Below are 23,896 nucleotides of genomic sequence, written 5' to 3'. Positions count from 1 at the left end.
TGACATTGAAGACATTGAGGTTATTACAGAAATGACACATTTTACATGGAAATTCAAAGAACTATATTTAATGTACCATTGAATAAAGCGTGGTTATTGCTTTGAATATGTAAAGTTCACTGATTTTGTAAAAAGTAATCCCGGTTTATTTGCCTCAAGGAGATATTTGTATGTTTGAGGAGGATTTTCTCTTCAGGTTCATATAGTTTTAAAACTTTGATGCTGCACATTTTCCTTAAAATTCTGTAATGCTGGTACTGGGGTGACCACGTCAGCCATATTTTGCAGGACACATATAGTGTTTACATTTTTCTGACCAGCCCACATATTATTACATAGTATTGGGAATGTATAACTGACTTCCGCTTCCATGAGTCTATACATCCCACATACTGCAGGGCAGCACTTTATCTGTGCTGGTCATAAGTATGAAAAACTTATGTGTTTCAGAAAACATGGCGATGTGCTCACCCTGGCTGATACATAGTATAGAGGGCACTGGTAGAGTTCATAAGTGGAATTTCCACGATCACTGATTCCTTTCTGCGGTCCTGTGAAATGTGAAAAGGGTCTGCCTCCCTCTGCTCACAGCCTATCACTAAGCTGTATCAAATTAATATGATCTGGCTAGTGTCATTTTGCTGATTAGTACTGCACTCTCACTGAGACTCTGTGTTATGTAATGAAACTCTTCTAATAATCCCATTTTTTGATGTTTGATTCCTTATGTATGACCTTAGCTTTCCTTTGTTGATGAATGTTCTACTGATGTTACACTTGGTGTTCAAGAACCTCTTACCTGCTAGGTGTCCTGTCTGTGTTTGTGGATTCTCAGCCAAGACAGAGTACCCAGAGCCTCAACAAAAGAGGGAAAGGGGGCTGTCATAGGTAAAGTTGATCATCAATGCATTTAAAACTGAGAAGTATAGGGGCCACGTACAACCATTGAAGGAACTACCTTTTAATGACTAAAACAAATTATTTACAGTAGAAATCATCATAGTATACGACTGACTGATAAACTGGAATACGAGTTGGCAGAGCCACTTGAGATCTTTACATCCAGGTGTCTACAACAAAGAAGCAACAATACCATTTTATGTCAGATAAACAAAATGCCAAGTGTTAGATTGGCATAGAAACAGATGTGCACAATCAACACTGCCAATGGTCCCACTTAGAACATTGAAGGACGTTGGGTAGCAATAGCTTGGCAGGCAAAATAGTGAGCCATGCTTTAACTCAGCTGGCAGAAAGACCTCTAGTTTTTGTCTCTGAGGCTTCTTGCAGGATATGTCCCTGTTTAGTTCCAAATAATAATAAAAATATGTTTGACTGACCAGATGGCTCTTTCTCTTTTGCCTTTATTTCTGTGCTTTTATAGTTTGCCAGTTGCAGGAGTTTATTTTACTACCAAAGTGAAATAAAAGGGCTTTGTAGTTAAGCTCCAGTCTTTGACATGTTCATTGTGACCCTAATTTAAACCATTACTACATGAACGTGTAATAATCCATCTGACTGAGTCTTTGTGCACCACAGATTAAATAAAAAAAGTATTCCAATGTTATAGCCAAAAAGCTAAAGATCCGCATGATTAAAAATCTGGCAACGCAAGTGTATACGGTAGCAACACAATATCCATATGGTTTCTGGATTTTGACTGGCAGATAAAGTCAGATAATGATTTATTATTCACAATGAATGGGACTGTTAGACACATTTTAAAAGGCCTACATAAACCAATTACCTGTTGTCGAAAATTAGTGGCATAGAATACTGTGTGTCATTGAACTGCATTTCCGTTGGTGCAGTAATTACATTGTATAAGCTCATAAAAAATTACATTGTACAAGCTCATAAAAAAGTAAGGAGGCCTTCTCTACATATATATTTATGTCTTTCTCATTATTGAGTTTCACGTTAAGAATTTGTTACTGGAACTGTGACGTATGGAAACTTTTAAATATGGAAACTTTGGGGCCAGATGCACTGCTGCCATCATATTTTGCAGTATTGCCGTTCTGTCTGGAATGTGGCATTGGGTGTTTTGTAACATTTGACAGTGCTTGAAGGAAGTAGACTGCATCAATAATCATCTGTCTGGGAGCTTAACGTGGTGCAGTATACAACCAGGCATCGTTAACTGGTGGGGAGAGATGATGGGTGGAGGCATAGCAAATGCAGCTTGAGCCATCATTTGAGCTACATGGGCCCTGTACGAAACAAAAAAGAAGAAAAAGACAGACAATGATGGCGAAAAGAAGAAATACATTAACATATCTGCTGGCTGCTCGTTCATGCTTCTTATGGCCATGTGGATGCATTTCCTCTGTACTTGTGGTTCTATATAGGCTGTAAGCCTTCTACTTCATTAATGTCAGGACGAGAACAGATGATAGATGGTGTTTTCAGCCAATTAAGGGCCCTTGAAAGAGCAAAGAGGCCGAGCCCTTGGCTTGGCTGGGCCCCTCTGCTTGGCCAGGCCCCTGTGCTTGGCAAGGGCCAGTAAACCAGCACTAGTTGTACCCCCCCTGATTTTCTATTCCAATTAGATTATTATGGGTACTATTTTCATTTTTTATATAATGCCAACAATTTCTGTAATGCTTTATAAAGTACATATAACAAGGTATGCAAATTGAAAAAAAAACTGTGAAAGACAAAAAAAGGTTAGGTTTTAAGCGTCATTTTTGTTCATTACAGTAGATTTACTGGCCTGTGTAATGCATTTTTACTAACCATGATGGTTACACAACTCCCCCCATTCTTCCATTGAAACCTCCTACACAAATGAAATACATCTGTACTCTAGGTTACTGCAAAAGGTGGCATGAAGCAAATTATACTTCATTTATAACTTTTCTTTGCAAAGATGACTACACAAATGAACTTGATACATTAGCAAGAGGCGCTTTTTATAATTCGTTCAGTATAGATGAAACCTTTGACACTGCACTCTTTTATTACACTTCAAAAGTGATAAGATTTGGTAGTTACAAATGAATTGTTGAGCATGGGTATGATTGGCTGACTGCCACATGGTTAATATCAGGCTGTAAAAATATAAAGATAAAATTCTGTAAAAGAGGAAAAAAGGTTCTTCTTCATAAATGTCATAAAGGAGGAGCAAATCATTTTTATGAGAAAATATGTTTTTTCATATAGTCTCAAGTGAAGTTTAGAAGTATCTAGGCTGATTGGATATGTGGATTGTTTTTAGGGACAAGACTAAATGCCTTCCGTGGTCCAACTTCCTTATTTTCATTTAGAGAGCCCTATCTGTAAAAAGATATTAATATGGTGGTAGAAGAGTAGAGGAGATCCTTAGATTTCCCAGGGAATGCTTGTTGCAGCTGTAAATCCAATCACTTTGTACTTTTGGGGTAGACTATCTGGAAGAGGGTAAACATCCCACCACCTGCATTCATTCAAGAATCCAGATTTTCCCCAGGGCTGGCTCCCTGTTGTTTTGGAAAGTAATTGTGGATACCTGTGGGCAGGAATACAAAGCAGGCTAAGGCTTGGTTCTGGAGGTTGATTATTTTCTTCTACGAGGGCTGAGGGAAAAGCTGTTGGGTTGCATTACAGAGTATTTGAAGGTAAGAAGAAGACTTTTGATAGTAGTGTGTTATTTTATCAGAAGCTAGGATGGTAAAGTTTGCTACTGCAAGAGAAAAACTAAAGTTAACTTACTTTAAAGGGCCAATGGGTAACATAAAAACAAAAGCATATTTACACCTCTGGATGCAGTTGAGTTTTAGTATATAAATAATGTTATGTTGAATGGCATCACTACTTGTAGTCAGGGTACAAAAAGACATGAATCGTTTGTAAGGCATTAAATATTTAACATTACCCAGTATTAACATTGAACATCATAAACAGCGTCTGCAAGGCATTGAAGCAGTTTCTTAAAGGTATGTGCATTAGTTGAGTCTGCAGACATTTGAAACACCTTTTCCCACCGCAGAACTTGGCTTTGGAAGTCTTTGGAGGTCACCAAGGCTTCTTGGCACACACGACCATTATGGAATCCGCTGTTAATTATCACCAAACATGCTCAAGGTTCCATATCACAGATTTATTTTTCTTAGTAATATATACATCACAAAACGATCGCACAACATTTAAATAGCGAAACATATTTGTGATAGTGAATTAAACCAAGCAGCACAATAGAGGTAAGTAGTATTACTGTAACACACTTGGAACTCTATTAAGAAAATGTTATACTGGCGACTGACAACCACAAAGCTTGAACATTTACTTTTTTTGTCTAGATATTGTAAACATGTAAACAATAATTAAAATAATTTTTTTACAAATTACATTGGATGCATTTTGTACTTTGTATTTGACCTTATGTTATACATTACCATATGACCTATGCAAAGTCTCAGGGTTTTCAATGCTCAGACTCTGTAGGGAAAATGTACAGACATTGTGTACTTTAAGTTTCCTTGTAATAAAAAAAGAAATCCTAAAGTAATACTATACCAGACTAATAGAAACCATTTTTGGCCATCTCGCTATTTGAGAGAAAAACATTATGACATTTTGTACTGTACTGTTAGAGAACATATATGCAAACTGGTACCACATGAAATATTGTAATTCTTTTATTTCTAAAATATTTTACAGAATATTGCCATTAAGTTGATCAAAACCAGATGCAAAGCACATTAATACTTTCTAAATCCCAAATAGTGTGATACTCTAGCAGACACCGCTCAGGTCACATCTGAAGCCTTATACTGAATGGTAATTTAGGAGTTTTGATCCATTAAAGTAATGTATTTCAGTTTAAAAGGTTTTTGTAAGAATGTGTAGTCTACTAGACATAGAAAAGCTCTTATTCTGGATTTGGTGTTCTATCTAGTTTTTAAATGCATTTAGAAGTCTAAGATACAAATGCAAAAAGATTATAAATTTACCACAGAATATAATACAGCCTGGTTGGTATTGTGGGTTCAATGCAGTCTACCTGATATTTTCATTACACCTAAAGTGAGATAAAAGTAAAAAAACCCCACAAAAATCTATCTGTAACATATATTTTAGAGAGTTCACTTTCTATAACCACACTGTCATGATTAATGCTTGATGAATTGCATTCTTTTCTTTTATTGTATTTAATCAAACACAAGGTCATTAATATTTGTGGTGTCATTTGGTTAATCCCATGTTCCACATATCTGTGCAAGTTTCATAGAGACCTCTACAAAGCACCTTAACCAGGGACTGATTTACGTTTCCAAAGCACCTATGCTTCAAAATAAACTAATAAAAACTAGGTACCGACTCAATATTGTCTATAACATAATTCATATGGGTATTAAAGATTTCTTTTCTCTTTTTGATTGTTGTGTGAGAAGTACTGTAATATGATTGATAGGTTGTTTGCTGCATTTATTCCTATTTTTTCAATGTGCCTTTTTATTTACAGATAACCTTCTTTATGCTGCTCTCTGCTGTATGCGTCATGCTCAACTTGGCTGGCTCAATTCTTTCTTGCCAAAATGCCCAGCTAGTCAGTTCCCTTGAAGGCTGTCAGCTGGTAAGTACCTGCAATGTACACCCATATCGGTCATAATATTGGAAATTATTAATGTTAGCTTATCCTTAAGGTGGGAAATGTGTACTACAGTAATGTGGGGCTTGTTTAGAGTATGAGAAGCCTGGTGCGTGCGAAACATGTTCTATGCTGCATGTAGACTCATCCTCCAACAACCAAGGGTTGAATACATTTGAAACCTTGTTACTGGCTGTAAGAAACATATGCACAAAAATACACAGAATTTAATGGCAGATAAAAACTATTCGGTCGATCTAGTCTGCCTATTTTTCCTGATGTAAAGACGCAGACCATAATCTTAGTCTTTAGTCTTGTCTTAGATTTAGAATAGCTTAATGTCTATCCCATGCATGTTTAAATTCCCTCACTTCTTTATATTACATCTGAGTAACATGAAATCTATCTGATGCGACAGCAGCATAGATAAAGAAACAAAGACCCAAAAATGACAAAGGATTGATAAAAAAAAATCATTAGGTATAAAATAATTATCAGTTATTATTGTATAAACTATGTTTAGCAGTCTAAGTCTTGCTTTTGGAAAACTACACCAATCATAAGGAATCTGTTTTTCATCCTTGAAAATACATTATGAGAGAGATGCCGTTTTAAAATTGTATCTTATTGCTATCATTATAGAGATAATTTTTTAGTTTATGATGCCCCAGTACATAAATTAGTGACCAGTGCCTGGTTCTGACTTTGATTCAATGGACTGAATGCCTAATGTGTCATCTAGAGAGGAGATCATTACCTTAGCCCTTTTATATTCCACCCTCTCCCTGTATATCTGAGTCAAATTAAATTAAATTTAATTCTAAGGTAAACTACTCATCAAAAAATATATATGAGGTAATTTATTACACTCCATTTGAATACCCGCTGTAACTCAAGCAACTCAATTCTGCTTTCTTAACATCTCTACTGGCAATGTGACCATGATGACTATATGTCTCTGTTTTAGGGTAAAATACGTTGATTAAAACATCTGTCCCCTTTTTTACTTCTCCCAGGAATTCTCCCCCGAAACCGTCTTAATTGTAAAAGCTTATATTTTTGCTTTGGATGCTGTTAAATGCAATTACCACACTTACTGTCATTATTGCCATCAATATTATATTGACTGACCCCCCCCCCCAGCTACATGTGCGCCTTGCAGGAGTTGCACATGCCTGCATACTTACCACCAGCTAGCTCCAAGGCTGGCTATCACAAGAGTTCCTCTTTCACGCTTATGAAGAAAGTGCTCCCATTGTTTTTAGTGTTTTTGCTTTTGTTGCCAGTAAGGGGCTGCTTAAAGCAGCCAAACCTCAACAGCAAAGAGGGCATTCCACTTCATCTCTTTTACCAGGTAATAATTTTTTTTTAAAAAGTACATTTTTTTAGTATCCGTTCTTCGTTGGTGGGGCTATATGGGACCTCAGTCTATCCCTTTAAAAGAACATCAATGCTATTAAATGTGATACAAATTATTTAAGATACGTCTCAGATAGGGTCGCGTCAAGGCACGGGGTGCATTGCGCCCAGGAGGAAAGGAACAGAAGAGAGAGTCGCTGAAAACTTTTTCAAAAGTGCAACCTGAGTGCAACCTGGGTGCTGGAAAAATCCTGTGAGTGCAACCTGGGTGCTGGTCAAGTCCTGTGAGTGCAACCTGGGTGCTGGTCAAGTCCTGTGAGTGCAACCTGGGTGCTGGGCAAGTCCTGTGAGTGCAACCTGGGTGCTGGGAATATGTGGGTCAATGAATGCTAATGTCTATCTTGCTATAATGATAAGAGATACACCTTACCACTCTCAGTGTTGGGATTACTATATAATAATAGGAGTTATACTATTGTGGTTGTGATGGAAATTGTGGTATACCACTTTTAGGCTCAAAATATCATGTAAAATGTGAATAAATCACTGGGTTTGGGAAAATTTATTTTACTCTGCATTTCCAATATAATGTGTGTGGTTTGTTAAAGGGAGGAGTTAACAATATTGCCACACCCACCTGGGGGCTCCAAAAAAAATGTCACCCAGTGTCAGTGACCCTAGGCTCTGCCCTGGTCTCAAACAAAACACATTTATTTGTGATTACAATTGCTTTATTATGCATGCAATCTCCCCCCCACCACCACCACCAAACACAATGTATTTGATCTACTCATTTTCCAGCAACTTGGAATTCTATAAGTAACACATTAAAGAAGTATGGCCGTATCTCATTTCCAAACTCTATCACCATAACTGTGACCCGACCCATAATTAGTTTGCATATTCAAGGAAGGTAGCTCAAATATTTAAAAATTTCACCAGCTTTCTGAAATAACGTTAAAGGTCACAAAGGATGAGAAAATTATGATAACTCAGTATAATAAGCCATTCTTGTTCATAAAGTATAATATCATCTGGCAATGGCATTGGTACACTCACCCCATCAATGCATCTTCTCCATAGTCTTTAAATACTAAAATGAATCATATTAACCTTTTTTTAAACTGCGTAGCTGGTGTATATGCAAATCTTGATTAGGTACTATATTCCTTAATTTGGCTTACTACCACTAGAATTTGTAAAAAGGTTAGCACATCTATTTCCAATTTCTCTTAATTTATATAAAAATGTAAAGTTTGACGTAGTCGGTCTAAAAGCCGGCTAAAAATGTTATCCTCCAAAAGGATCTCTGAAACATCAAGTGGACGTGTATAAGCAGTTTTCTAGTTCACCATTTTGATTGTATGTATGCATAATTGTATATTTTTATTTATTCAGCACTATCAGATGTAAATAGTGGTTTACAGGTTACAAGATAATGAAGGTGAGGTACAATTAATGCTGTTTTATAGTATAATAGTCACAATGAGATTTTGATTCATACCATAGGTACAAAGATATAAAAGGTGGTCCTGTTTCAATAGAGTTATTCTTAACTGGGGAGGCTTATGAGACAATGCAGAATTCAGGACAGCAATGAATGTAGCCTTGGAGTATATATATATACTATAAGCCTTCTTGATCAAATATGCCATGTATTGTAATTATAAGACTAAGACTGGAGGCACACTTAGAGGATCTGGACACAAATTTTAGCAGAAGCATCGGTTTATCCTGCAGAGTAAATTAGAAGCAGAGGACAGCTGCAATAGTATCAGTACTTGTACAGATACAGAATTCCACCAATGCTGCACCATCTGTGTTTTCTTCCAGTGATAAACTCACCTATGATCCTAAAAGTAATATTTCCATATCCATATTTATGTTCATTTCTGCATAAATGTCTATATATTTTTCTACTTAAAGCTTTACAGCATAACAAAGAGGATACACAATAAATACAGCTGAATAATAAGCACAGCGGTCAGACAATAGGTATGAATATATTAGGAAGGGATGTACCAGCCCCCAAAGAGCTTGCATTCTAAGTCATAGTTGGTGAACATATGATTACAATGAGCAGGAGGAGGTATTTTTCATTTCTGATCAATGTTAAATTAGGGTTTAGTTAGTTACTGTAGTTCTACAATACAATGGTGTTTTTTTAGTTTGCTTTTGAAGTTGTGGAGAGTTGACGCTTGTCCAGTGTCTGGGGAATTCTAGAAATATTTAGCAGCATGTGAGAATGCCTTTAGTTGAGATGGCAAAGCAACTGTTTAAGTAACAGAGAGACACCCACCATGGATGGGGTGCCAAGGGTATGCAGCTATATGCCAGGATATCAGAAATGTGATAAAGGTTGGGAATGAGAATTGGAATCTTGAAACAGGATTTTGAAGGTGATGTGTTTTATAAAAAGGGGAGAGTCAAGGGAAACAAGAAGACCAGTAAGTATGGCGTTACAGTAGTCTAGGTGGAAAATGTTTAGTCCAAACATACGTGTTTTTGGTTGTAGATCGCAAGAGAAATGTACACATTCATGCAATGTTTTAAAGAAAGAAGCAGCACATTTTAGTTACATCCTTAATGTGGGTAATGAAGCAAGAGATGAATCCAGAGTTATCGCTAGTCGACATGCAGTTGCCATTGGTAAATAGTGGAACCATCCACAAATTAAAGTGAGCAGTTAAGAGGTTAAGGCGTGATGGTAAGTAGTTCAGTCTTTGACATATTAAGTTTGATTGTGGATGATCCATCCAGGTAGAGGCAGCTGTAGATTTTATGTATATAGGTGGTAGTTGAAGGCATAGGTTGCAACAGTTAGAGACTATACAAAGAAAAAAGAGCAGTACAGCGCCCTTAGGTACACCTGCTGAAGGTGAAAATCCAATTGATGAGGTGTTAGCAGATGACACAGAGAAAGATAGGTGGGAAAGGTATGATAGAAACCTTGGAGAGAAGGATGCAATCTGTCGGAAATGCAGCAAATTGATCAAGCTGGATTAGATAATTAAAGGCAATAGAAGGGGATTTACAAAGATTTTTTAATGTCTAACATAATTAAATGAATGTTCTTACATTATAGATGTATTTTTTATTCTAATATGTTTAAGTTTTTTTTCATGTTTAGAATGTTACTGTGATTCTTAAGAAGACACAAGTATGTGTTTTAGAATTAGGTGTGTGTGTGTGTGTGTGTGTGTGTGTGTGCGCGCATGTCTTGGAACATAAACATTTACTTTTTTTCACAAATGTCATGTGCCATTGAATTAAGTCTGTGTTTATAATGTATAACTTAGTGTGTTTCATGGGTAGCTTATTGGTTTTAATAGTAAAACACTCTCTATCAGTATCCAGAAGAGAATCGGTTAACTGCAGCTCAAGAGAACATCCTTTGGGTACAAAGTTGTTACGTTTCACAATGTGGTCAGAAAATTGTGTCCACCAGACAAATGAGAGAAGAGACCTTGGGACTTCGCTGTCTCTCTCAAAATATATTTATAACACATTGCCAAAATACCAGCATTTATTATATTTGAAGCCATTTAAAATGTTGGGCACTCATCTCTATTACATCTATTTCTTGTGTTTCTTTAATACATACTTTTGCTTGTGCCTTGTTGGGTTTACAACTAAAGGCATTCTTAGTTATTTGTACGACTGGTAATTTCTTTTCACAGTAATATAAAAGTTGTCAAAAGCAATGCTGATGCATACATGCATTTAAATTCAAGTTAGCAACTGGAACTTCTATGTTAAATTGGAAACACAAATTGTAAATGGAGCTGATATTTACTACTGTGCATATAACTTCATTATATTGCCTGCTTCAGCGGAGCTAGGGAGGAGAGGAGGATACTGGGACAGGTGTCCCATTTCTGGCTCCCATAACAAATGAAAGCACCAATTTGCATACTGTAAAATGCACTGGGATCCATGCACTAATTTGCATTGAGCTTGCTCTATTTTGGACCTAAGTAATCAATAAAGTTGGCTAATACATACAAGTACCAGTATGACATCATTTTTTGACATTACTGAAAAATCTAATCCTCCCAGCCTCCTCATCCCATAGAAACCCTATGCAGGGAGCCCAAAGGCCTAATGCTATATGTCCACAAGGAGAGGCAGATCAGGCTTCCTGGTGTTCCTCTGCTTCAGGAGTGGGTTCACATCATATCCACTGAGGGAGTTTAAGCAGGCATGGGATAGGAACAATGCTATACTAAACAAAAGAAACTTCTAATGACAGATAGCATTTGAGGTTGACCAGGTGGCCTTATTTGTTGACAGATTCTGTGTTTTTACTTTTCTGTATGCAAGTACTTTACAGTTATTACCATCATTTTATTCTTGAATAATAGGAGTGATTTTTTTTTTACTTGGTCCAGTGAGCAGGGTAATGAGTTGTAATTAAACTGTAATTATACACGGGATTGCACTCCAGGAAACAACTGAGTCCAAGCAATATAAGGTAGTAAAATAGTATTGATGATAATTTGTCCACAGCTTTACACTGCACAGACTCTTGCTTACAAGCATGCCCACAGGGCCTGCGCTGGGATTACTAGATTTAAATAGTACCCTAGGCAAAATGCTTTTACAACATCCCTTACTCCTGGAAATAACCTCAGGGCAACGCCCCTTACCGGTTAAGTGCCCAGGTTGTCAATATGATCTGACCAATATGTCAAGTCCTAATAAAGCAAACAGGGCATATGAATTCTTAGGTGGTATAAATTTCAATTTATAAGATGTCATGACTCAAGGATGCATGTGTGTGTCTTATGGTTACCATATTCCATCTTTCCCTAACTTAAAAGCTGAGATGGATAACTGCTTTTCCATCTAACCAATCTATACATAGTGTCTTTGTTCAAAACTCATTGACTCAATTTATTATTTAACGTTCTGGCTTCTGGACTTTGAAAATGGATTGTATTTTGTCTATTACCACCCTCTATTCTTCCTCTAATGACTTTGAGACAGACTTTTCTACTAGTGTCTTTATAAAGACTACAACTCTATGTTTAGGATGCTTTATCATGCTTACCTCAAGCCAAGGGCATAACCTGACAAGAATTCAAGGATACTTGCCCTGGTCATAATGATACTGAACACTAACTGGATTTCCCTATTACTTATAGAAGGGTATAAACCATGTTTCATTGGGAGAAAATTCCTTTTATTGCACATCAGTTGAAGACATCAGAAGGGTGTTGGACTCATGGCTATAAGTATATAAGACCCCATCTGGCAATAAAGTCCCTCTGCTTACACTTTTTGCAGTTATGTTTGGTTTTTTTTTTAAGTACAATAAATATCTTGAGTGTTTGCATAATTACACCCTTTGTATCAGACCTGGTTGGAAGAATTGTTTCTGACCAAAGAGCCTCACAATTTATGATGTTCTGGATCATTTCCAATATAACTTGCTTTTTTCTCCCATTCACACTTATGGTAAATATTTGTTTGCTTTTTTAAAAAAACATATGTAGCAGTCCCCGTGTAGTGCATTAAGAAAAACTAATTGGTTAAGCCCAAAGTTGGGTGAATTCCTCTAAAATCCTCTAAGAAATCCAGTCCCAATTATATTCTGAAAACCCGTAGACAGCAAGCTCTCATCTCCTCTATTATGAAAAATGTAAAATTATTAAAACGTCCAAATCAGTATCAGATAACTTTTGCTGATTGGTACCTACTATCAACCATAATGGGAACGTTTTGTTTTCTTGGTAGTATACATGCTATTTTGTTATTAGGTTTAGAAACAAAATCCAGCATATCCTGTATATGTCTGAGAGTGTTCTTTGATATTTGGTTATAATTAATCATATGAAGTGATCACACTATTTTGTAGGCATTTAAAAATACAGCATTTTCTAAAAGATAATTTTTTTTTCTTAAGAAGAACATAATATGTGTCTTTCTGGGAATTCCCATTGCAAGTGGAATCAATATTGTATAACCTTCATACATACAGATGTCATACTGGTATTTGGGATGCATTGCTTAATTTTGTCTCTTTGCCTTGGTGCAAGAATGCATCAAATCCTTAGTACAGCATTTTTATGGTGTATAATATAAATTTGCAATTTTTATCATTTTTAAGAACCACAATGTTAAAGAGGAAAAGTACATATGTGGTTTGCTGAAGTCAAGCATTTGGATACCACCAAATGTCAGGGCCAGAAGAAGACCTAGTCCAATGACAATCGGTTAGTTTTATTGCAAATACCATTAGCTAGTATACAGACTAGGATCTGGTATGCAAAAGCATCGTCAAAAGAGTGCGGCATGCAGAAAACCAGCAGCAGGAACAAGTCTGATCACTTTGTACTAACAAAGTCCGGACGTCAGTTTAAATAAGCTTGATTGATTAGGCACAGGTGTAGTTAATAAAGTAATCAGCAATTTAAATAAAGAACTTGCTTGTAAATTTGAACAAGAACATTTTGGGACCCACAAGTTGAGAGTTCAGACACCTCCAAATCACTACCATGTGGCGCAGAATTTGTATTGTATAATGCTCTGAAAAATATCTATTTTCCTCCGGTACATATTTTACGTAACTCAATATTGAACAAAACTCTGAACAAATCTTCACTCTAGTCACATATTTATTTTAGGCATGCTATTTGATTCATTTTATTGAAATTAAATAGGAAAGGGCAAAGGTAGTCAAAAAATTAATCACTCTACATTATGAAGGAGCAACCACAGTGAGCTTCTGCTACAAGAAGTGATTCTGTTGGCACTGTGTAGTAAGTCAGCCAGATGTATTTAAAGTCTCTTTACACATTGAACTAAACATTATGCAAGGCCAGCTCTTATCTTGGAGAAACCTGCCAGATTTGGCCCTTCATAATGAATAGTAAATGAGGGAGTTAAAACAACTCTCCCTTTAGTCTATAAACCCCAAAGTTATCTGCAACGATTACCTTTATTAGGTACACACTTTAGCATTAGCTTCCAAGTGTGTATTATAGGGCTGCAACAACTAATCGATAAAATCGATAATAATCGATAATGAAAATCGTTGCCAACTAATTTCATTACCGATTAGTTGAATCGATTTTTATCGATTATAAAATGAGGGTTTTTTCAGAGCTCTGAAAAATACCCCTCATTATATAATCCTTTTAGTCTGACTCACAGCAGCAGCTCCTACTTACCAGGCCCTCCCTGTAATCACTGTGACAACTGGCCCCGCCCCCTTCCTTCTCCCAGAAGGCCAGAACCACATGGCTGTGACACTCATCTAACTGTAAGTATAACATTAATATTTGGGCTGCTGAAAGTTAGGGGAGGTGAGGGTTAATTTAGGGGCAGTTATGGTTAATGGGGTGTTTAGGGTTAATTTAGGGGGAGTTATGGTTAATGGGGTGTTTAGGGGCAGCTATGGTTAATGGGGCGTTTAGGGTTAATTTAGGGGCAGCTATGGTTAATGGGGTGTTTAGGGTTAATTTAGGGGCAGTTATGGTTAATAGGGTGTTTAGGGTTAATTTAGGGGCAGCTATGGTTAATGGGGTGTTTAGGGTTAATATAGGAGCAGCTGTGGTTAATGGGGTGTTTAGGGTTAATTTAGGGGCTGTTGTGGTTGATGGGGGTCTTTAGGGTTAATTTAGGGGATGCTGTGGTTAATGGTGTGTTTAGGGTTAATTTAGGGTAGTTGTGTTTGATGGGGTATTTAGAGTTAATTTAGGGGTAGTTATGGTTAATGGGGTGTTTAGGGTTAATGTAATGATGAGGACTGAGGGTTAATTTAATTAATTTAATAAAGTTAACTTAAGGTGCAGTTAGAGGTAAAGGGGGGCAAACTGAGGGGAATCTAAATCCTGGGGGCAGTGAAGATTAATCCAGTACTTATTTATAAAAGTATGGTGTCAGTGTGCTGTGAACAGGTCTGTGACTCTGAGGGGACTATGAGGTATCTGGGGGGTATAAGGCATATCTGGGGAGGATGGAGTAACATATCTGGGGGTATAAGGCATATACGGTATATAAGGCATATGTGGGGAGGGCAGCGTGGCGTGTCTGGGAGGCAGTGTGGCGTGTCTGGGGAGGATGGAGTGGTGTATCAGGGGGTATAAGGCGTATCAGGCACAGTGGCATATGTGGGGGTAGAGTGGAGTGGAATATGTGGGAGGCAGCATGGAGTGGCATATGTGGGAGGCAGCGTGGCATGTCTGGGCTCAAACGTGCATAAATTGGGGGGGCTGGTTGGGAAAAAAGAAAAGAAATGCATTTTATCAAAGTTTTTTTTATTCTGTTTGTATTTAACATCATTTGTTTATTAAATTATTTTAAATAAATGAAAAATGTACATTCATTTTTTTATCCGATTAATCGATTAATCAAAAAAATAATCGGCCAACTAATCGATTATGAAAATAATCGTTAGTTGCAGCCCTAGTGTATTATGTCATTTCCTAGGAATGAAGCTTAACCCCTTCGAGACAAAGGCTGATTTTACTTTTTGTACCCTTTGTGACAATGGCCTTTTTAACATTTCTGCGCTGCTTGTGTTTAGCTGTAATTTTCTTCTTTCCCGTTTACTGAACCCACACACATTAGATATTGTTTTTTTCAGGACAAGAAGGGCTTTCTTTAGATGACATTGTTTTGATTGTATCATATTATTTACTATTAAAAAAATTATAAAATATGGTGAAAAATTTAGAAAAAAATGACTGTTTCTAACTTTTAGTTGAAAAATCTTTTACTCATCTATAAAAGGTAATGAAAAAACCTGCTAAATAGATTCTACTAATTGTCCTGAGTTTAGAAATACCCAATGTTTTTATGTTTTTTTGCTTTTTTCTACCCATTATGGGGCAATAAGTACAGGTAGCGTTTTGCTATTTCAAAGCCATTTTTTCCAAATCTGGTAATTCTTCCCCCCATGTGCCATTTCGGGTATCTTTGAACCCGGCCAATGCAATTTACCCCATCAAGTCATATATTTTTGAAAACTAGACAGCCCAGGGTATTCCAAATGCTAGTATTTTAACTCTTTCCATGCACCATATCTACCACCAGTCTTTGTCAAACTTTATGGTAGTCATTTTTTTGCATTTGTTTTGTCATACACATTTTACTTCAGGTATGAATTAAAATGTTCTAGTTTATGTCACTATCACAAAACACCCCAATATGTGTTCAGCAACATCTCCTGAGCGCAGCGATACCCCACATGAATGATTTTGCCTGGCTGTTTGGGGGCAAAAGGGCCACATTTGGGGCATGCGCATTTTTCAATGTTGAACTTTGGCATTTGGGGATCCACTGCCCATGCCCTATTTGGTACATCTTTGAGCCGGGCCATTTCAGTGTGCCCAATAAACCCATATATTTTTGAAAACTAGACACCCCAGGGTATTTCAAATGCTAGTATTTTAACTCTTTCCATGCACCATATCTACCACCAGTCTTTGTCAAACTTTGTGGTAGTCATTTTTTTGCATTTGGTTTTCCACACACATTTTAATTCAGGTATGAATTAAAATGTTCTCGTATATGTCACTATCACAAAACACCCCAATATGTGTTCAGCAACATCTCCTGAGTACAGCGATACCTCACATGAATGATTTTGCCTGGCTGTTTTGGGGCAAAAGGGCCACATTTGGGGCATGCGCTTTTTTCAATGTTGAACTTTGGCATTTGGGATCCACTGCCCATGCCCTATTTGGTACATCTTTGAGCCAGGCCATTTCAGTGTGCCCAACAAAACCATATATTTTTCAAAACTAGACACCACAGGGTATTTTAAATGCTGGTATTTTAACTCTTTGCATGCACATATTTTACCACCAGCATTTTTTCAAAGTTTGCAGTAATATTTTTGTGTGTGTATTTTTCCCCCACACACCTACTTTATGTATGAATTTACAGCTCCTGGTATATGCCGCTGTCACACGACACCCCATAATGTGTTCAGCAACATCTCCTGAGTGCAGTGATACCCCACATGCATGGGTGTGTCATTTTTTGGGGGAACTAAAAGGCCACATTTGGTACGTGTGCATTTTTCTAATTGGAAATTAGATGTGTGGCCATCCTTCCCCCCCGTGTTAATTGGGACGTTGTTGAACCTGGCCCATTCAATTTACCCCATCAAATCATACATTTTTTAAAAGTAGACACCCCACGGGCATTTAATATGCCAGTATTTTAACTCTTTCCATGCGAGAATTGTTTTAAGCTAATATGCTAATGTGAGGACTCCTCACAAAAATATATTTTTTATATATATATATATTTTTATTTTATTATTTTTTTAAAAAAAAAATTTAACATTTTTTTTCAACTTGGAGGTTCCCCTGATAGTGACATTAGTGGGAAATGATTTTTACATTTTACTGTTTTTTTACTATTTTTTTCTAATTACTATTATTTTTATTTTATTTTTTAATTTATTTTTACTAATCACACTGTGATTAGAAAGCTGGGCTCCATTGACTTGCATGGTGAATGCAGTACCTGTATTCAACCTGCAAGTGGAGCCAAAGTTCTCTAGATGGTCTGGACCATCTAGCGAACTTTTAAAATTTGTGGTTCCTGTTACAGGACGGCGGCCATCTTCCTTGATGGCGAAGATTGCCGGCAGCTGCGGCTGTGACCGCTCTCCGGAGCGGTCACAGCCCATCAAAAGGTTAGTGTTTGGTGTCGCTGGATGCCTCCTGATCGAGGCATTCCAGCGACACCATTTAAGTTTAGGAGGCGATCGTCGATCGCCTCCTAAACGCTTTTAAAACGGGCGTCCGCCGCCATACAAAGTATGGCGGATGTTGACGCCCCGTGGAGGGGCCAGAGATGGCCCCTTCATGCCGATCGCGGCGTTGCTGAATGCCTCGAGGTCGAGGCATTCAGCAACGCTTTTTGGGTGCAGAAAGCGATAGTAGATCGCTTTCTGCACCCGTTTAAAGACGTGCCGGTCCTGGCACGTCAATTGTCGTAAAGCACATGCTTTTCCGTGCCGTGCCAGGACCGGCAATTGTCATTAAGGGGTTAAACATGACTCGGGCACTATATATTAACATACAGTTGAAACACATAAATAAAAACACAAGAGACATGAGGTCGTTGGAAAGTGTAAGGCCACAGCGCTTTATTACTGTGACAAAAATGTAGAAAATTAGTAAAACATAAACATTGTTAAAATAACATTTGTAGGGAACCGTTGGGTCGGAACACCCTACCCTTCCAAAGTTCCCCCAGGGACTGAACCCGTGGAGAAATTAACATGAAACATACACGTCGGCATAACAGCCAATTGTAAACATATCACCTTAACGCTCAGAATTCAGCCATAGACTCCGTTAAGATAAGTAGAAGTGAAAATATTGGGGAGGGAGGGCAGGGATTCACTGCTTTAACGGATTCTCTGTTTAATAAGCTGGCAAATATTATCTGACCAAAGGCGGGAAAAGGGGGGTCCCATAAATAGACAGCCAGAAACCCCACCCAAGCATGACAAGGAACCCTATAGGATGTCCTACAGATGACCCCCATCTACATCCTGACAGCAGCTTACTGTTAATATAGGCCCAGTCATGCAGCCCTTTCTCTTATTATCCAGGGCTTGTCTAGACCAGATAGTTGGCTTATTAGGTTTCTCATCTTTGGTAAACCTGTCCAGTGCTTTTTGGTAAATGTATAGTTTCTACTTGATGAAGTTCTTTAAACTCTGAATATGCTTCAGCTGTTAGGTCTATTAATGATCTTGAGAGGAGAGCGTGAGCACATTTTCCACATGGGCCATAGGACTGAGGAATCATCAGTGTTTCTAACAGAAACAGGGGTAGAATTTAAAATAAGGTGATTATGAACATTTTTCCAGGTAAATTCTCCTAAATGTGGGACCAAATAGATTAATTTAGAATGAATTACTCAGTGTGTGTGACTTCAACTTGTGAAAATGACTAGTATTATATACTGTACGGTAGCTGCAGGGCTGATCAGCGATATTTAGCTCTGCTCTCACACACACGGCTCTATTTTTTCAGAAGGCAACTGTAATAACATATCTTACCACCTTGTTACGTCTGTCATAATCCAAAAAATGATGATTTAATGAAGCAAAAATAGCTTTCAGGAGTATTCTGATATATCAATGTAATCTAATGCAACAGCAACCCCTAGTAATTAATTATCTGATCTATAATGCTTGCTAGAGGTACATCTTATATATTAGACTTTGATTCTTAAACTAAAACCTGCCGAGTAAATATTTTAGCACTGGCTGCAAGCAATTACATAGATAAAAACGTCTTTTGACGACATGGTCTTTCTCACATTGCAATGAATCCAACTTGCAAAGTAACAATTGCCATTATAGAAGTTGGATGATCATAAAACAAAGCAGATATACTCCAGATACATTCAATACACTGTGTTATCTAAATCTGTATATCTTCTAGCCATTCTGCCATCATAACAGTCCAATCATCCAAGTGCGCTGCGGTACAAATTGTTACACCGTCTTTAAAGGACACGGTATCTTTAAAGCAGTCAAGAGCCTCTTATGAAGTACCTATAATCCCGGGGAAATAATATGTCTATGTTATAGTTATCTACTCAGTGTAACTATTGGTAAAGCAGACATCTCATTTTTTGCCAATCTGATGAGAAAAAACCAAATGTAATTTAACATATCTTTGCGTGTGGCCCTTCACATTTTTCATTATTTCTTTGTTTCCACTTAATCAGTTGCATGCTGTTTTCAATTTCGGCATTTTCAATTCCACATCTCTTGGTATTTCTTTTATTATAGCTGATGAATCCAATTTCATCTAACATTAGCAGTCATTCTATATCATGCATAAAATAGTTCATTTAAATTTGCAATATTCAATAATGCCTGAATTGCAATGTGAGTTAAGTCTGTACCGTAGTATTCTTTATTGTCAGGGAGGGAGCTGTTTAAACCCTGCCAATTTAATCCAGGTCTTGACCTCAACTTAATCTCAGTGTAAAATATGCATTTCAATATGACTGCCTGTTTTGCAGCTGTCAAGATTAGGAATCATTTGCAATTAGCTCAATAACGAACAACACTAAACACAACAGATTCATCTCACTAGATATGCTTGTCTAGGGCAGCTTAACGGCCATCAAAATAACAGCCATCAAACAAAGTACATGACAAATAGAGTGATTTCAAAACAAAATGGTTTATTTTTAATGCACAGTGTATTTAGAGACGAAGAGTACTGTTATGCTCTGTTTCTGGAAAGTACAGCCACTGAACACCCTACATTTAATGTAATCCGTCTTAAGTATAACACATGGGTGATAACACATGAATGGCACACCACAAGCCTTGCTGGAGCTCAATTAGATTTACGTGCCACACAAAAAGTCCTAAAAATCATTTTACAGATGCTCATAAGGACCAAAATCTTAAAAAGAAGAGGACTTTGAGATGACTCCGCTCACACTCCTCTTTTGAAACCAGGCAGAGCCATGTATTTGGCTGGAGCCCACACTGGCTTGCCCTGCTATTATGTATCTTGATAACTAAGCAATTCTACGACTATAATGGTTTGAAGGTTAGAAGAGGAGAATATAAAGCTAATCACACAAATGAATAAAAAAAGAGATTCAGGATGAAAGACATCTGAATTATAACAATTGAGAATATTTTCAGTTGGCTAAAAATCAGAGAAAAGCAAAGTAAATGATACAGTAATGAAACAAGAGAAATGGAATGTAATTTGCTGCAATACATACATCTAAAAAGGTCATGAATATGTGAACACTATCATTGTTACCCTAATGACGCCACAATGCATTAAATTCCTTTTAATGGAATACAAAAAGAGCATTAAACGCGTTCTGTGCCCATCGATGTGGATGAAGGAGAGACTCTTTACGTCGTGGTAGATCAAAGACTCATGTAATTAATACATGTAAAGAAGGCACTGCTATAGCTGAAATACATCTGTAGTACTTTAGACATATACTATGCACCACACTATGAGAATGTAATGGGTTGTAATGCGGTAAAAGGGGATAAAAAGAATGACCAAGCATGCCATATTTATATACTTGAGATGTATTGTCTCTTGCTGTTTTGATTTTCTCCCACGTGCTACATATAGTTCTAAACCTGCTTTCATTAAGTTCCGGGAAAGTGGCTTTAAGTTGGTATCTCTGATGTTTGGCAGCTTTCTCTGAGGAACACGATGGACCACAAGGTACACTTCTCGCTGTAAGCCGCATGGCAAGGTTTTACATAGATAGTGCTTGGTGTCAGCAAACTAACTATATCTTTCCCCATGCTGCAGAGGGTGTAATGCTACGGGTAGATTTCTTCATGTATGGTGAAGCTACATGTGAAGGCTGATGTATATTAGCCTGTAGTTGTGGTAGGGACTATGGTTATTTAACCAACGCCTCTCCCTTCCACAGCTACGTTACAGCTCCTAACGTTGGCTGATGCTATACAGGAAGTGATGTCATGGAACTTCAGGAAGGAACATTGCAGTTTTCGGCTAGTATTGGCAGTGTGGCATGTCTGCGTTTCAGGAGCCAAACGACTCCTGCAAATCAGGTTTTTTCGGGTTTATCCGAGAGGGGGCACCCCCCTTCCGGTTATACTTATTTTCTCGTTGCTTGCTTGGTCGTTTATTAACTCATTTACGGGGTCTACGTGGGGGGGTGGTGGTGTTGTTGTTGTTGTTGTTTACAGACTGCTTTGTGTATGCAGGGCCCTGCACAGGTGCTGTTAATCAATCCTAAACCTTCCCAAGCCTGTTTTCACTTTCTTCGTAATCTCTATATGTTTCTTTTACCAACAGTACCTAATTACAACATCTGTGTTAAAGGTAGCAGTTCAGTGGAGCTATGCTGGGTACTTCTCTTGATTCGGATTGTTTATGTGTATGCATGGCCACTCAGGTGCACTTCTCATACTCAATCATTACTAAGTCTGTTAACCCTTTTACTACCAATACCTGTTGATACCTCTAGTACTGTACTACACATCATTAAGCACGCTCTCTTTCCTTCATGCTTTTATACTGTTCAGCTCATGTTACTATGTCTGAACTTTTATGGAGGTTCATTTCCTTATCCAAGCGTATTTTCAGTCGCTCGCTATATTGTTCTTGGAGTTACTCGTTGTATGCTACAGCTGGTCAATTACATTGGTTGTTAGAGTACTTTCAAATTATACTTAACTCCAATTAATTCATGTACACACAATTTGTGGTAACAATCTGCATACAAGCTACATTCACTAGTTTACTCTGTTGGTCTCCTACCGCTTCTGCTGGGAGACTGTTCCATGTATCAACTGGCCCTGCTTGAGGAATTTCTGTTGCTAGAGTCAGATAAGGGTTGCCAGTTAACCACTTTTTTCATTAACCCTTTGTTCACTATTAGTGCGAGTTCTTTAGGCTGGTCACATGATTTGTATGTGTGTATGTATATATATATATATATATATATATATATATTTGTTGCTTTGGTCGCCTCCAAAGCAGTTACAGATGGGACAGCCACCTCATGTTCTGTTATTTCCTCTGTCACTGTTATTGCTAATTGCCCTCGGCCGCTTCTGCTGGCAGGCTGCTCCATGTATCAACCGGTCCTCCTCGAATTTTCTTCACGTTACTCTACACTATCCAGCTTGGCAGGGCCGGCCCTACCATGGAGCAGGCCCAGGCGGCACTTTTGAAGAGGCGGCACTTTGCCGCCCCAAGCGCCGTTTTTTTTTCGCGTCCTATGCGGCTATCGGTTTGAAAACAGCTGTAAAACCGCCTCCGTTTAATTATTTGAAAGCGGTCGGCTTGCCTGCCTGCCGATCAGTTCAGTTCTTCGTCCCGCCCCCTTGAACATGCTCAAGGGGGCGGGCTCACGCAGAACAGTTGCTTGTCACTGCGTGACAAGGAGAAGATCTCGAAGGAGAAGATCTCGAGGGAGAAGAGCACGTCAGTGTAAGAAAGCCAGCAGAAAAAGTAAGTATTTTTTTAAAAATAAATAATTGAGGTGATAGACAGAGGGATGGAGTCATGGAGAGACATATTCATGCCCCTAGAGCGCCCCTGCTCTAGGGGCATGAATATGTCTCTCCATGACTCCATCCCTCTGTCTATCACCTAAATTATTTATTTTTAAAAAAATACTTACTTTTTCTGCTGGCTTTCTTACACTGACGTGCTCTTCTCCCTCGAGATCTTCTCCTCCAACATGCGGCCCGCGAGACCTGGCGGTGCGGCTTGCGTAAGATCGGCAGCCAGGGCAACCGATCTTACGCGGGCCGCACCTCGAGTGCAGGTAAGGGGGTGGGGAGGGTGTTTGAATGAGTATGCGTGATTGAGGGAATGAATCTGAATGAATGAGTATATAAATGAATGAGTGAGTGTGTGTGTGATAGCATGGATGTGTAAGTGCTGGAACCTAGGCATGATGGGACTGTGATTGCTGTTAGCAATCACACTCCTATCATGCCAAGTCAGCCAGTACATGCTGAAACCTAGCTAGCTGCCCCCCTGTATTGATGCTGCCAGCAGTATGGGGTCTGCACATCACTTACAGCCACCCTGTACCAGCATGTACTGGCTGACTTGGCATGATAGGAGTGTGATTGCTAACAGCAGTCACAGTCCCATCATGCCTAGGTTCCAGCACTTACACATCCAACCAGTAAATGCTGTAACCTAGGCATGATGGGACTGTGACTGCTGTTAGCAATCACACTCCTATCATGCCAAGTCAGCCAGTACATGCTGAAACCTAGCTAACTGTCCCCCTTGTGTATTGATGCTGCCAGCAGTATGGGGTCTTTACATCACTTACAGCCACCCTGTACCAGCATGTACTGGCTGACTTGGCATGATAGGAATGTGATTGCTAACAGCAAGCACAGTCCTATCATGCCAAGTCATATTGCTAATTTTTTTTGTTTTTATTATTATTTTATTATTTTTTTTAAAGGTGGGGGGTCATTTTCGG

At 38.2% G+C, this 23,896-nt stretch overlaps 1 protein-coding gene across 1 annotated transcript in view; it reads left to right on the top strand.

The window, feature by feature from the left end:
* The window catches only part of LOC149297761 (protein ENTREP2-like), a 337,214-nt gene that overhangs the window by 193,335 nt on the left and 119,983 nt on the right, over window positions 1–23,896 (top strand). The window contains exon 3 of the mRNA XM_089488325.1: window positions 5,447–5,557. Coding sequence (XP_089344451.1) covers window positions 5,447–5,557 — 111 coding nt within the window. The remainder of the gene's footprint in view (window positions 1–5,446; window positions 5,558–23,896) is intronic.

This window comes from Sceloporus occidentalis, unplaced genomic scaffold (assembly GCF_023333645.1).
Source record: "Sceloporus occidentalis isolate IW3139 unplaced genomic scaffold, rSceOcc1.0.p SCAF_37, whole genome shotgun sequence".
In the NCBI taxonomy this organism is placed as follows: Eukaryota; Metazoa; Chordata; class Lepidosauria; order Squamata; family Phrynosomatidae; genus Sceloporus; species Sceloporus occidentalis.
This window is presented reverse-complemented; position numbering and strand designations above follow the sequence as displayed.